We start from the raw sequence: 12,954 nt of genomic DNA, 5'->3' as shown, positions 1-12,954 counted from the left end.
TCTCAAGGCCCACTCCCAATGACATACTTCCTTCAGCCAGCAAGGCTGCATCTCTGAAACTCTCCAGAAGCTTCACCTACGAGATCTGTGTTCAAGTTCAGGAGCCCATGGGAGACATTTTTCTTCAAACAACCAGTTCCCATAGCCATGGCCAACACAGTTGTATGGCTGCTAGCCAGCAGCTGGCTCTTGTCTGTTTTGACTTCTGCTTGTGATCGCTAAGAAACAGTATAATCTTGTGGATAAAGAGATACAGTTTTTGTTTGTTTGTTGTTGCTGTATCATTATATAGCACTGGCTGGCCTCGCACTCCCTATATAGACCAGGCTGGCCTCGAACTCACAGAGATCCGCCTGCCTCTGCCTCCTGAGTGTTGGGATAAAAGGTGTGTGCCACCCTGCACAGCTCCATGTATCATGTTATTCTTAGAGCATTCTCTCTCTCTCTCTTTTGAGACAGAGTTTCCCTGTGTAGCTTTGGAGCTTGTCCTGGAACTGATTTTATAGACCAGGCTGACTTCAGACTCACAGAGGTCCACCTGCCTTTGCCTCCCAAGGGCTGGGATTAAAGGCGTGCACTACCATTGCCCAGCCATTCTTTTTTTCTTAATTTAACATTTTTTAAATTAAAATATATTATTTTCCCCTCCTTTCTTTTCCTCCCTTCAACTCCTCCTGTGTTCTGTTTGGGGCTATTCGATCACTCCATGAATTCCAAGTTTGCATTTGCATTAATTAAATAAAATTAACCTTGGGTCAGGAGGTTGAGTTAGCAGTTAGTTGACAGAAAGTCATCCTGGAGCCTCAGAGGACATCTGCGAGATAGTCACAGGAAGTAGTGTAGGGTAGGCTTTGGAGTGGTGCAGCCTTCTCTGGGGTTTGTTGAGGTGGAAGTCCATGGGTCTTCTATGGACACCAGCAAGGAGAGAGGATTAACTAGTTGCTGCTCAACCTCTCTGAGCTCTTAGGTTTTCACCCCAGCCTTTGAGTCTTGAGTCTTATTCATAATTAGAGCACTAGAAATTTAATCAGAGCTACAGGTGGTGGCAGTAATAGGGCGGTTGCCTGTGGGAGCAGAGTTCTGGCCTGAGCAGCCAGCCAGACTGGTAACTGCAGAGTTGCCATTGCTGACTGAGATAGCAGTAGATTAAGATGCAGCCACTGTTCAGAGGTTAGAACAACAGTGTTCTTTTGTTCCAGCTCCTCCAATGTACCCCATTACTCTCTCAAATTCATTACTTCTTCCACTATTGCTATTATTATTATTACATGCATAAATGCATAAATGTAACTTGCCAAGTCCACTTAGTGTTGCTTGTATGTGCACGATTTCAGGGCTGACCACTTGGTATTGTATAGCCAGTAAGGGGGCTTCTTCCTGGGAAAATCTAATTCTTCCTCTCTCAGCAGTGGTTAGTAGCGTGTCTGGGGTAGAGCCTCATGAGAGTTCCCTCTTGTACATCAGCATGTGTGTTGATATTGTTTGGGTCTTGTTTAGGCAGCCATCTTTTTTCAGTATCATGGGTGAAGCTTCCGGGTCATTTCTAGGAATCTCAAAGCAGATTTTCTGGTCCCCTGGCTCTTAAAATCTTTCTTTTCCTTCTTCTTTGATGCTCCCTGAGCCTTAAAGGGTGCAGGAGTTGTGTGGTCGGTGTATTTGCTGTGGCTGGATTTTGACTAGCTGTGGTCTTCTGTGATGGTCTCGGTCTCCTGTGAAAACAAGCTTCTGATGGGGGACGAGAGCGACATTCACCTATGGGAGTAAGGATAAGGGTTTAGAATGCCGTTGGGAGTTAGCTGTTCTAGTAAAGTGGTGTTAGCAGGTTCTCCTCTAAGATCCATGACCTCAGTAGCCCCAGGTAGTTGACTAGGTTTTCAGTACTAGGCTGTTGGGAAGGCCGTAGGTCCAATTAGAGGGCTGTTGGTTACCAAGAAGTCTGAGTGGCACTCTTTAGGACTTGTCTTGCAGGGCTGGTCGTTGCTGTGGTTCATAGGCGGCACAGTTGGGTAGGGCTATTAATTGCTAACCTCCTTTGGCAGTTTGCATAGCACCTTCTGATACTATGAAGCTAGTCCTCAGGGAGGAGGCTTCATCTGAGCATTCTTTGTTTAGAGATAATTGGGTTGAATTTTGGGATCTCGAGCAGGAGCAGTGTTATGATTGTGTACAGTGTAACACCTCACCTCACCCTGAGCAGTACACAAAGGCCTTCACAGCGTTAATTGATTTCCTGAGTTTATACACAATTAAAGATACTTTGGTTTTGCAAAATTCTGGATTGACATTTTGGCCAGATACCAAATTATTGGGTTATCCTTCCTACCATGGAGATGCTTAAGTATGGCCCTGTGTGCCACAGGGTTTAAGTAGCCACTCTGAAGCCAGAGGCTTTATTCCCTGCTTGAAGTGTTAGAGGCATGCTCTGCTGTCTTGACAGAATGCCACAGACAAAGAGGCTTAAACAGGAGAGGTTTATTTTTTCACAGTCCTGGAGGCTGCACGTTCAAGATTAGGGAGGCACAGCCAGGGTGGTTCCTGGCCAGGGCCGTCTTCCTGGCTTTTGATGGCCTCTTCTCTGTGCTAATGCGTGTAAGGAGAAGGGTAGTGTAGTCTGACTTTTTGTTGGGACTGCCAACTCCCCAATAATGATACGGAGACCTTATTGTTAATTGTAAAAGCTCAGCTGATAGCTTAGGCTTTTTTACAACTAGTTCTTAATAACCCGTGTCTTTTAATTTATATCCTACCATGTGGCTTTTACCTGCACCCCATTTTGTGTGTCCGACTCATTCCAGATCCGGCTGGCTACTCCTGGTAGCCTTTTACTTCCCAGTGTTCTCTCTGCCCTGAAATCCTGCCTAGCTATTGGTTATTTAGTTTTTTATTAAACCAACCACTGTGACATATATTCGCACAGTATAAAGGAATAGTCCACATCAGGAAGGGAGGGAGGCAGAGAGAGGGAGAGAGGAAAAAGGAAGGGAGAGAAACAGGGAGGGGAGACTTGTGGGTTAGGGTTTTAATGCGTGAATTTTGGGGGAATCACAATTCAGTCCATAGTAAAAGGCAATGTGGACTTTTTGCCAAAAGGCCCAGAACACTTTCATTAATTTTGTAGTTTATGTTAATATAAGATGTAGATTTTTATTATTTTGGAAAAGTACAGAACCTTGTTTTAATGTGGTTGTTGTCTTACGATTTTTTTTATCCTATCTGATAACACTGTTTTAAAAAGGATTTGGCTTGTTGACAGTCTCTCAACATTTTCTTCTACTTTGTTTCATATCATTCTAGGTGTACACTTGGTGTCCCTTGCTCAAAATGCATGTAGCCAGAAGCTTTCAGATATCTGGAGTTTGGAAAGCTTGAACATACATATTGAGATATCATGGGGTTAGGACTGAGGTCTAAGTGCTAAATGTATTATGCTTCATAAAGATCTGTACACATAGCCAGAGGGTAATTTCACATTACTGTGATGTCAGGTTGGTGCTCAGAGTTTCAGGCTGGGGCATCTTAGGATGCTTCCTCTGTATGCTTTTGGTTTTGTCTCCATTTGTGTTTTGATTACTTTTCTCTTTCTTTTAGCATTTTTATGTACTATTAGCCGTTAACATGTGCCTTCATTGCTTGTGTGAGTGTGGGCTTGGTAGGCCCAGGAGGTCGTTGCCCTGGGGACATGGCAGCCATCCTGAAGTGTGGCGGGTTGAGGAAACTTCTGTTGCTTCAAGCAGCAGCTTTCCCTCTGCCTGTTCTTTGGAGAGCTCATCTGTCTGTGGTCTGGGTACTGGGAATAGCATCGTGAGTCTTCACCCTTGGCTGGATGCTCGGTGTAACGTAGGTAATGAATGAGCTCCTCTTTTTCTGTGTCTTGTTGAACTTTGAACTTTGGGTGAGTCCTGATACCAGAAGCCCCATAGAGTCTTCACTCTGCCTTGTCAAAGCTTTTGAGACCCACAGTAAGATACCTTTAAGTAGTCACCTTTAGTGAACCCTGTCTTTGCAACTAGGGAGTTCTCTAATTCCCTATCCAACAGGCTGTTAGGTTAGCCTTTTATAATTCTGATGTATTTATATGAAATTTGAGAGAACACTGAATCTAACGTTTTCTTACAGACAGAACCTCCACTGAACACACCAGAAAACAGAGAGTACCTTGCAGAAATCATGTTTGAGTCATTTAATGTACCAGGACTCTACATTGCAGTACAGGTAAAAATAGTATTGTCTTTCTGATTCTCACAGTAATCCCAAGGCCTTCTGTGCTCAGACTGGGCCAGACATTTCTCTTCTCTCTTACCCCATCACCAAGCTATTCAGGTTTGAATCAAAGCACCATAAAGAATCTTGCCTGTAATTTATTTATTTATTTATTTTGAAAGAGGATTTCTCTATGTAACCACAATGGCTGTCCTAGAACACGCTCTGTAGACCAGGCTGGCCTTGGACTCACTGAGATCCACCCGCCTCTGCCTCCCAAGTGCTGGGATTAAAGGCGTGCGCCACTACTGCCGACTCTGTAATTTATTTATTTATTTATTTTAAAGATGTATTTATTTATTTATTACGTATACAGTGTTCTGTCTATCTGTATGCTTGCAGGCCAGAAGAGGGCACCAGATCTCATTACAGGTGGCTGTGAGCCACCATGTGGTTGCTGGGAATTGAACTCAGGACCTTCGTAAGAGCAGTCAGTGCTCTTAATCTCTGAGCCATCTCTCCAGCCCCCTGTAATTTATTTTTATATAACTACCACTAATATAAAGTTGGCCTGGCTCTACAGTTTCCCATGTAGAGTCTCATGTAGGGTGTCAAGTTAGAGGTGTAGATGTGCTTTTTTGTTTTTGTTTTTATTTTTTTTTAAGCATTTTACACTTACTTTGGGTCACTGTGAGTTTAAGAAACAACAAACAAATAAAATGAAAAGACAGCACAGACAGCATACCATCCACTGGAAAACAAACTAAGCGCAAGCAATGATCCTACCACCTGGGAGGGTGAGCAGGAGGATCTAGGTCAGCCTGGGCTATAGCATGTGTTCTGAGGCAAGTCTGGCTTACAGAGTGAGACCCTGTCTCAACGACAGAGCAAACAAAAGTTAAAACAGAGTAAATGCCTTGGGAGAGCCCCTTGATTAGGCTCCATTAGTTCCATGAACTCTTGCTCCAAGAGGTCTGGAGCTCCTGGGAGCTTCCAGAACTCATCTTGAAGATTCTTGTTCTTGGCTTACAATTTTGTTGTTGCTTTGTCAGTTATATACAAGGGAGCTGGTTGGAGTTTTGAGGAGTAACTGAGATGAGTCTTTCTCCAAAATTTCCTGCATAATAGTACTTCCTTCTAAGAAAGAAGAGTTCCATGGAGAGATGCATTTTGTAGGTGCTGTAGTCTCCCCATAGTGAATCATAGTGTCTGTTCACACAGTAAAGGCCCCACCCTTTCCCACAGAGGAAATCTACTAATTCTGTTCTCTCCCAAGACATATATTATACATAGTATATAGAACAGGGAGGTACTCAGAAACACTGGATTACTATTATTATTATTACTATTATTATTTATACAAGTCCTTACTCTATAGCTACTCTGGGCTCAAACTCAGGGTGATCCTCCTGTCCTAACCTCTTGAGTGCTGTGATGAACGGTGTTTGCCACCATGTCCCACAAGGCCTAATGGTTCTTAAGATGGTCTGTATGTCAACTTCACCCAGAATATGCTTTTCAAAAGTTTAATTTCCTGGGTTGGCGAGATGGCTCAGTGGTTGAGAGCACTGGCCGCTCTTCCAGATGTCCTGAGTTCAACATTCAGCAACCACATGGTAGCTCACAACCAGCTGTAATAGGATCTGGCGCCCTCTTCTGGCCTGCTGGCATACATGCAGGCAAAACACTGTGTACATACTAAATAAATAGATCTTAAAAAAAAAAGTAAAGTTTAAATTCCTGTGCTCCATCTTGGCCTGGCTTTGGGCTGGCTAGTTCCTTGCTGTAGTGTGTCCTGTGCCTTGCAGAGTGTAGAGCAGCAGCCAGCCTCCTCTCCGATAGTAATTGTTGATAGTGAGCCATGGCAGAAGTGGCCAGACTTCTGTCAAGAGCAGAGTTGCCCCTGGCTAAGAACCACTGTCTTGTACCTACCCGATCAAAGTTTCTGCATGGAGGTCTCGTCATCTGTGAGAGAAGAGTTCCATGTGGGCCGAATTAGGGAGAGCGCTTGCCCAGCACAAAGCCCTGGGTTTGAGCCCAAGGAATCAAGAAATGATTGACAAGAAATCAAGTGTGGAAGAAGCTGTATGGTGGAGCACACCCTCATATTCTGGAGTTGGAGGCAGGAAGATCATGAGTTCAAGGCCATCCTTGGCTACATGACAAGTTTGAAGCCAGTCTAGGTTACAGGAGACCCCCACCTCAAACCGCAGATAAATTCTGTGAACGAACAAACAAACCAACCCAGGCTGTGTTTGTGGCTGCCTTTGGATCATCAGTAAATTAGAAGTGAAATCTTGGGATTTAGCAGTGGAATTCCATTTCACTGTTTCTTGTTTGTAAAACTTTGTTTTTTGTCAAAAACCCAGCTTCTTCATTTGAAATGAAAACTGGCATGCCAGTTGACTAGGTGGGCATTGTAGTTTGGGAGATGTGGGTTAGGGAAAGGGAAGTGTCTCAGACTCGCTAAGTATGAAACGTTCACTGCAGAACCTGAGACTCGTCAGCGATGGCTGCTGACCTTCCGGGTGGGGGGCCGTCTCTCTTCAGAGGGTGTTCAATGTCTCTCTCCAGGCAGTGCTGGCTCTGGCAGCCTCATGGACATCCCGGCAAGTTGGTGAGCGCACACTGACGGGAATAGTCATAGACAGTGGAGACGGTGTCACCCACGTTATCCCAGTGGTAAGCACAGGGTTCCTATTTTACTCTCTGAGGCTGAACACCTGTCCTGAGGTAAGAGGAGAATTGAAAAGGGCAAGGCAGAACTCACCCCGTCTGACTTTTTATGTGATGTACTTAGAAATGGCAATGGGGTCCTCCCTTCCTTCCTCCCTCCTTCCCTTTCCTTCCTCCCTTCTTTCCTTCATTTTTCCTTCCTTCCTTCCCTCCCTCCTTCTCTTCTTCTTTCCTTTTTTAATTCATAGACAGGGTCTCCCTAGCTGGCCTGGAACTCCCTGTGTAGATCAGGCTGGCTTTGAACTCACAGAGATTCATTTGCTTTCCTCTCAAGTGCTGGGATTAAAAAAGTATGTACCTGGTCTTGGCAATAGAAATTTAGAAAGCCTCGGAAGGCGTTAAAGAGTTCTAAAGATGGCCATGTTTGTGCCGTTGGCAGTTTCAAAATCATGGAGCAGATTCTGTCGTCATTCTCCCCCGCCCCAAGGCTTCTGCTGTATTCCCACAGGTGCCACATTGGTGTCCTGACCCATCCATCATTCGAGCTGATTCTGGAGGCCAGAGCTGAGGGTCAGGGCATGCCCAGTGAAAGGCTTGATCAGCTGGGGCTTTGGAGAACTTGCTCTTACCTCTGAATGTATTTAAGAGCTAAGAAAGAGAGGGCTCTCGTTTTGACTTGCAGAAGGCCGTACAATACATTTGGGTTTTAAGACATTGAAGGCAGTGACTCCTAACTCCAATTTCAGGAGACTTTTGTGTCTTTCTTTTGGTCCAAGAAATTATTTAAAAATTGTTCTTCTGAAAATCAACTAGTGACAGTGGAAAGTCAGTCATTGTTGATCACCCCCCGTAGGTTCCTCAGTAACCATGGATACAATGTTAACTACAGTTATAAACACACACATAAATATATGAAGTTCCTTTTAAATTTGGAGATTTTTGCTTTTGAAAAATAATATATGTATGTACATGTTTGCATGGGAGTGCATGCCATGATCATATGCAGTACTCATAGGGCGACTGGGGAGTCTGTTCATTCATTTTTACCGTGTGGGTTTCAGGCATCAGCTCAGGTCAAGCACCTTTATCTGCTAAACCATTTTACAGTCCTTAAGTTTTGAAAAAAAATTGTAATTATATGGATTTGTCTCTTTATGGGTTTGTGCATGTGAATGCAGGTACCCCAGAGGCATCAGAACTCCGGAACTGCGGTTATGGGTGGTTGTAAGCTGTCGGATGTCAGTGCCCACTGAAGAGCAATGCATGATCTTAACCACTGAGCCATTTCTTTAGCCCCTACATCTGTTCTGAACATACAAATTAGGATATTAAAAAATTCAAAGCTGAGTGAGGTGGCACATACCTGTAGGTGGATTTTTCTTTATGGGACCCCAGCTCACAGAAAATGACATGGAGATTTATTATTAATTATGAAAGTTCAGCCTGTAGCTCAGGCTTGCTTGTTCCTAACTAGTTCTTATCAACTTAAATTAACCCATTTTTTTAAAATTAATCTGCATTCTACCATGTGGCTTTTACTTCTGTTCCATTTTGTGTGTCTGACTTGTTCTGCATCTGTCTTCTCCACCCTTCTTGTTCCCAGCATTCTCTATGCTCGAGAATCCTGCCTAACTATTGGCCACTTAGCTTTTAAACCAATCACAGTGACGTTTCCTCACACAGTGTAAAGGAATATTCCAAGCACATGCCTATAGTTCCAGCATTTGGGAGGTGAACACAGGCGGTTCAGAAGGTCATTCTTGGCTGTATACTGAGCTTAAGTTTAGCCTGGGATATGCAAGACCCTGTCTCAACCAAAGCCATGGATTTCGACATCTGCCTCCATAGGCACCTACATGTATGTGAGTGTGTGCGCGCACACACAACAAACTAAAAATAAGCAAACAAACGCAAAACTAAGCCCAAACCAGGCAAAACAAGTACATTTTCTTTAACTGAAAGGTGATAGTCCCAGTTTTGGTTCAGCAACTGAAGGAGTGACATTCTGCTGCTTTTGTGTCTGCTGAAAGGCTAATGTTGTGAAAGCCTTAATGGCCAGGAAGGACCCTCCAAGTGTCTCTCACCCCCGCACCCCTGCCATCGTGTCCTCTCCATGGGAGGGGTGTGTGAGCCAGACCGGGGTCCTTCAGAGCAGCCTGGCACTCTGGCTCCCGGCTGTCCCTCTGATGCCGGCAGGGCAGCTGCGGGTGTGTGGCCCCAGACCTGCGTGCATTGGTTCCCCATCACCCGCACACTGTGGAGAGCGAGGCAGATGCCTGTTCTTTAGTCACTTGTTCACTTGTCCAGGGTCGCCCAGCACCAGTGTGGCCGGAAACGTTACACCTATAGCCCAGATAACCTTTCACCGTGCCGTAGTTCAGTTTCTTCCCCCGTTTACAAAAATTGTTACTGAAAAATTGGGTAAAACCATGAACAATAAGAAAACCCATTCAGACAGAAACGTTATCAGCTGTGGTTAAGACACAGATGTATGTATATACATGTACACAGTTTAGATTGGGGTAGAATTTATACCATATAAATAATGCTAAAGTTATATTTTGCATATAAATTTAATGATACTTTTTTCTATTATGGTCAAATAGTCTATGAAAAATAATTATCTAAAGCCATGGTGTGTGTTGACTGAAGTGTCTGTCCCACCCGGCCCTGCAGTCATTCAGTCCCAAAGAAATACACAGAGGTCTGCATTAGTTATAAACTGATTGTCTAGTAGCTCAGGCTTCTTAGTAACTCTTATAACTTCTATTAGCCTGCAATTCTTGTGTGTGTTAGCCACGTGGCTTGGTACCTTTTTCAGCGAGGCAGTCGCTTCTTGCTTCCTCTGTGGCTGGGTCATGACTGCAGACTGCACTTCCCTCTTCCCAGCATTCTCATTGCCCTGCCTCTACTTCCTGCCTGGCTACTGGCCAATCAGCATTTTTTTAAAGATAATACAGGTGACAGGATAAAAGACCATTGTCCCACAGCAGGTGTGTGGCCCTGCAGTGACCCAGTGCTGACTCCTGCTGCGGGTGTGTGGCATGCTGCATGCTCACTAGTGCTGACTCCTGCTGCGGGTGTGTGGCATGCTGCATGCTCACTAGTGCTGACTCCTGCTGCGGGTGTGTGGCATGCTGCATGCTCACTAGTGCTGACTCCTGCTGCGGGTGTGTGGCATGCTGCATGCTCACTAGTGCTGACTCCTGCTGCGGGTGTGTGGCATGCTGCATGCTCACTAGTGCTGACTCCTGCTGCGGGTGTGTGGCATGCTGCATGCTCACTAGTGCTGACTCCTGCTGCGGGTGTGTGGCATGCTGCATGCTCACTAGTGCTGACTCCTGCTGCGGGTGTGTGGCATGCTGCATGCTCACTAGTGCTCATTCTAGGAAATGGTGTCTGTGAGTCCGCGTGTGACTGTGAAGAGTCAGCCTGTAGGAAGGTAATATTTTAATTACCTGTCCGTACCTCTTATCTCCATCTTTAATATTTTACAAATACCTGTACCTTGCAGAAAGGCCTAATCTTTTGTTTAGAAGTTAGGACTATGAGCCAAAAGCCCAGGAAGCCTTGGGAAGGCGGTCCTTGCAGCTTATCGGTGGCTCCATCTGTGTGTGCCGAGAACGCACCTGCAGCGTGGAGCAGTGGCCTACCTCCATGCCCTCTCTTTCCCTTGGGCCTTGTGGCCCAGAAGCCATGAAGTACTAGAGTGTGAAACCCGACCACCAGTGTCCCCAGTCTGTATCTTTGCAGTCAAGCTGAATGGGTAGCCAGGCTTGCGGCTTCTGTGGCAAGCCTGTGCCCACAAAAGGTCAGTGAGGGGACTGTAGTGCTGTGAGCATTAGCCTTGCGAGTCAGTAGCAGAGTCACTGTGGACTCCCTGTGGGCCCCTCGCAGACAGGCCTTCAGTAGCTAAGGAAGGCGGCAGGGAGAATGCAGATCCTGAGCCACAAACACACAGGGTCTGCAGAGGCCCTGGTCAGTCAGCTTCTTTGAGTGGAACCCTTTGTTGAATTTGTAGTATCTGCCGTAAGGCACATATCCGGCAGACAGGGTTTTGCTTTATCTACACTATAAATGCCTTCAGAGTATTTTCTCCACACTAGGCATGAAGGTTAGAAGTCTGGATCCGGGGGGCTGGAGAGATGGCTCAGCAGTTAAGAGCACCGACTCTTTTTCCAGAGGTCCCGAGTTCCATTCCAGCAAGGACATGGTGGCTCACAGCCATCTTATAATGAAATCTGGTGCCCTCTTCTGGGGTGCAGATACACATGCAGGCAGAATACTGTATATGTAATAAATAATCTTAAAAAAAAAAGTTTGGATCCAGGTTGTTTTGGGATCACAGGCATCTGTACCAGGCTTTGTCACTGACTTAGAATTAGGAGGTTTATAGTTGGTTCAGTAGCACGTAGACAAAGTCTTTCCTGTCTAGTTAGAAGAAAAGATGACTTCTCTCAGACAGCATTGTCTTTTAGAAATGAACTAAACCTGCGCAGTTTCTTTTGTTCCGAACGAAAACAACATTTTGGTTGCTTATAGAATTTTAAATATCAATAGAGCTGCAGATGTAGTCATATAAAAGGACCTTAGGCGCTGAGTCTCATGAATGGGAGCCCTTACACGCTAGTTCAGTAACCAGAGGGGAGGCTGGGAAGGTGTGGCTAGGAACCTCCTGGGTCCAGTTGGCTCTGGACTGTGTTTTACTGATATGGCTGTTCTGCTTCCTCTTCCTCTCCAGGCAGAAGGTTATGTAATTGGAAGCTGCATCAAACACATCCCAATTGCAGGTAGAGATATTACGTATTTCATTCAACAGCTGCTAAGGGAGAGGGAGGTGGGAATCCCTCCTGAGCAGTCACTGGAGACCGCAAAAGCCATTAAGGTAAAAACAGAAGGGACCCTGGCTGGTTTGGGGGTGAGAGAGAAATGGTGCTTGGACGTTCCCTCGATGCCCATCACCCCCTCCTGTTCCCTTCCTGTCCCCTGAGAGTGTGGCCTTGACTGTCTTGCCAGTGAGTTCAGTGTGCAGGGGCCTTGAGGCTCAGTGCGCTCTTCTACACAGAGAGCAACGATAATTGGTGGAGAGCCACCGCGTGTGCGTGCAGTAGGGCATCGTTTAATTGGAGCCTAATTAAACAAAACCTTCAATTAGCTACACGCTGCTTCCACATCTCCCTCCAAGCTTCCTTTTGGAATCAGGGGCAAGTCACAGCAGCAGCGTAGCTGTCAGGAATCCCGTGGTGCCTGCCTGCCTTCGTGCCCTGAGAACGCACCTCAGAACCAGGCCAGTCTGAGTCTTAGCATCCTTGAACACAATCCCCCTGCATGGCTCCAGACCTCTGTTCAGCACTAGACCAGTGACAGGAATCTTTAGTAACAAAAGAAACAAAGTGGCTCTCTGGTCATTATTTAGAGTGTCTACTTGACCTGGCTGTCTTTGTATTGCTCTGGGTACAGCAGTTACAGAGCCTTTTAAAGGAATTTTCTTCTCAGCTATCAAACTCAAAACATGAAAAAAAAAATCAGAATGAAGGAGATTCTTAAGAGTCCAAGGCTGATTATTCTATAGAGTGAAGGAGGAAGGGTTCTCTTTGGATCTGGAGAAGAGTCTGAGGTGGGGTATGACGTGTGACCTTAAGTATCTCCTTTCTCTGGTTTTGAGGTTCAGGATAGTTGTGTGCATGTGTGGGGGGGTGAGGGTTAGCCCCCCCCCCCCCCCCGCTGTTTTCCTCTCAGCTGAGCCTCTCCCGAGGCTGGTTGAATGCAAGGATGCACGAGACAAGATTTCCACATTTGGCTGATACTCGTTGAAAACCATCCTTTCAGGAGGGGGCAGGTATCAGGCAGGATCTTACAAAAAGGGCACCACTAACCCCTGCCTCCCGGGCCTGGACCTTCCAGGACTGGGGAAACTCTCCGTGCTAAAGCAAAAGGTGGAGCTGGTCCCTTCTTCATTGTGGAGAGGTTTGCCAAGTGTCCCAAGACTTCCTTGTAGGCTAAGGTATTCCCAAGTTTCCTTTAGCTCTTTTCCTTTCTTCAGTGGCGGCAATCTCTTAGCAACCCCAGTGCTCCTGC

General features: G+C 45.8%; 1 protein-coding gene across 2 annotated transcripts in view; it reads left to right on the top strand.

Moving 5' to 3' along the window:
- The window catches only part of Actr3b (actin related protein 3B), a 90,174-nt gene that overhangs the window by 58,556 nt on the left and 18,664 nt on the right, over positions 1-12,954 (top strand). For both annotated transcript variants that reach the window (XM_075955483.1, XM_075955482.1), the window contains 3 exons: positions 4,117-4,212; positions 6,775-6,882; positions 11,618-11,761. In XM_075955483.1, the coding sequence (XP_075811598.1) occupies positions 4,117-4,212; positions 6,775-6,882; positions 11,618-11,761 (348 nt within the window). The remainder of the gene's footprint in view (positions 1-4,116; positions 4,213-6,774; positions 6,883-11,617; positions 11,762-12,954) is intronic.

Source organism: Microtus pennsylvanicus, chromosome 21 (genome assembly GCF_037038515.1).
Source record: "Microtus pennsylvanicus isolate mMicPen1 chromosome 21, mMicPen1.hap1, whole genome shotgun sequence".
NCBI lineage: Eukaryota > Metazoa > Chordata > Mammalia > Rodentia > Cricetidae > Microtus > Microtus pennsylvanicus.
Note: the sequence above shows the minus strand (reverse complement) of the source record. Positions and strands in the feature narration are given on the sequence as shown.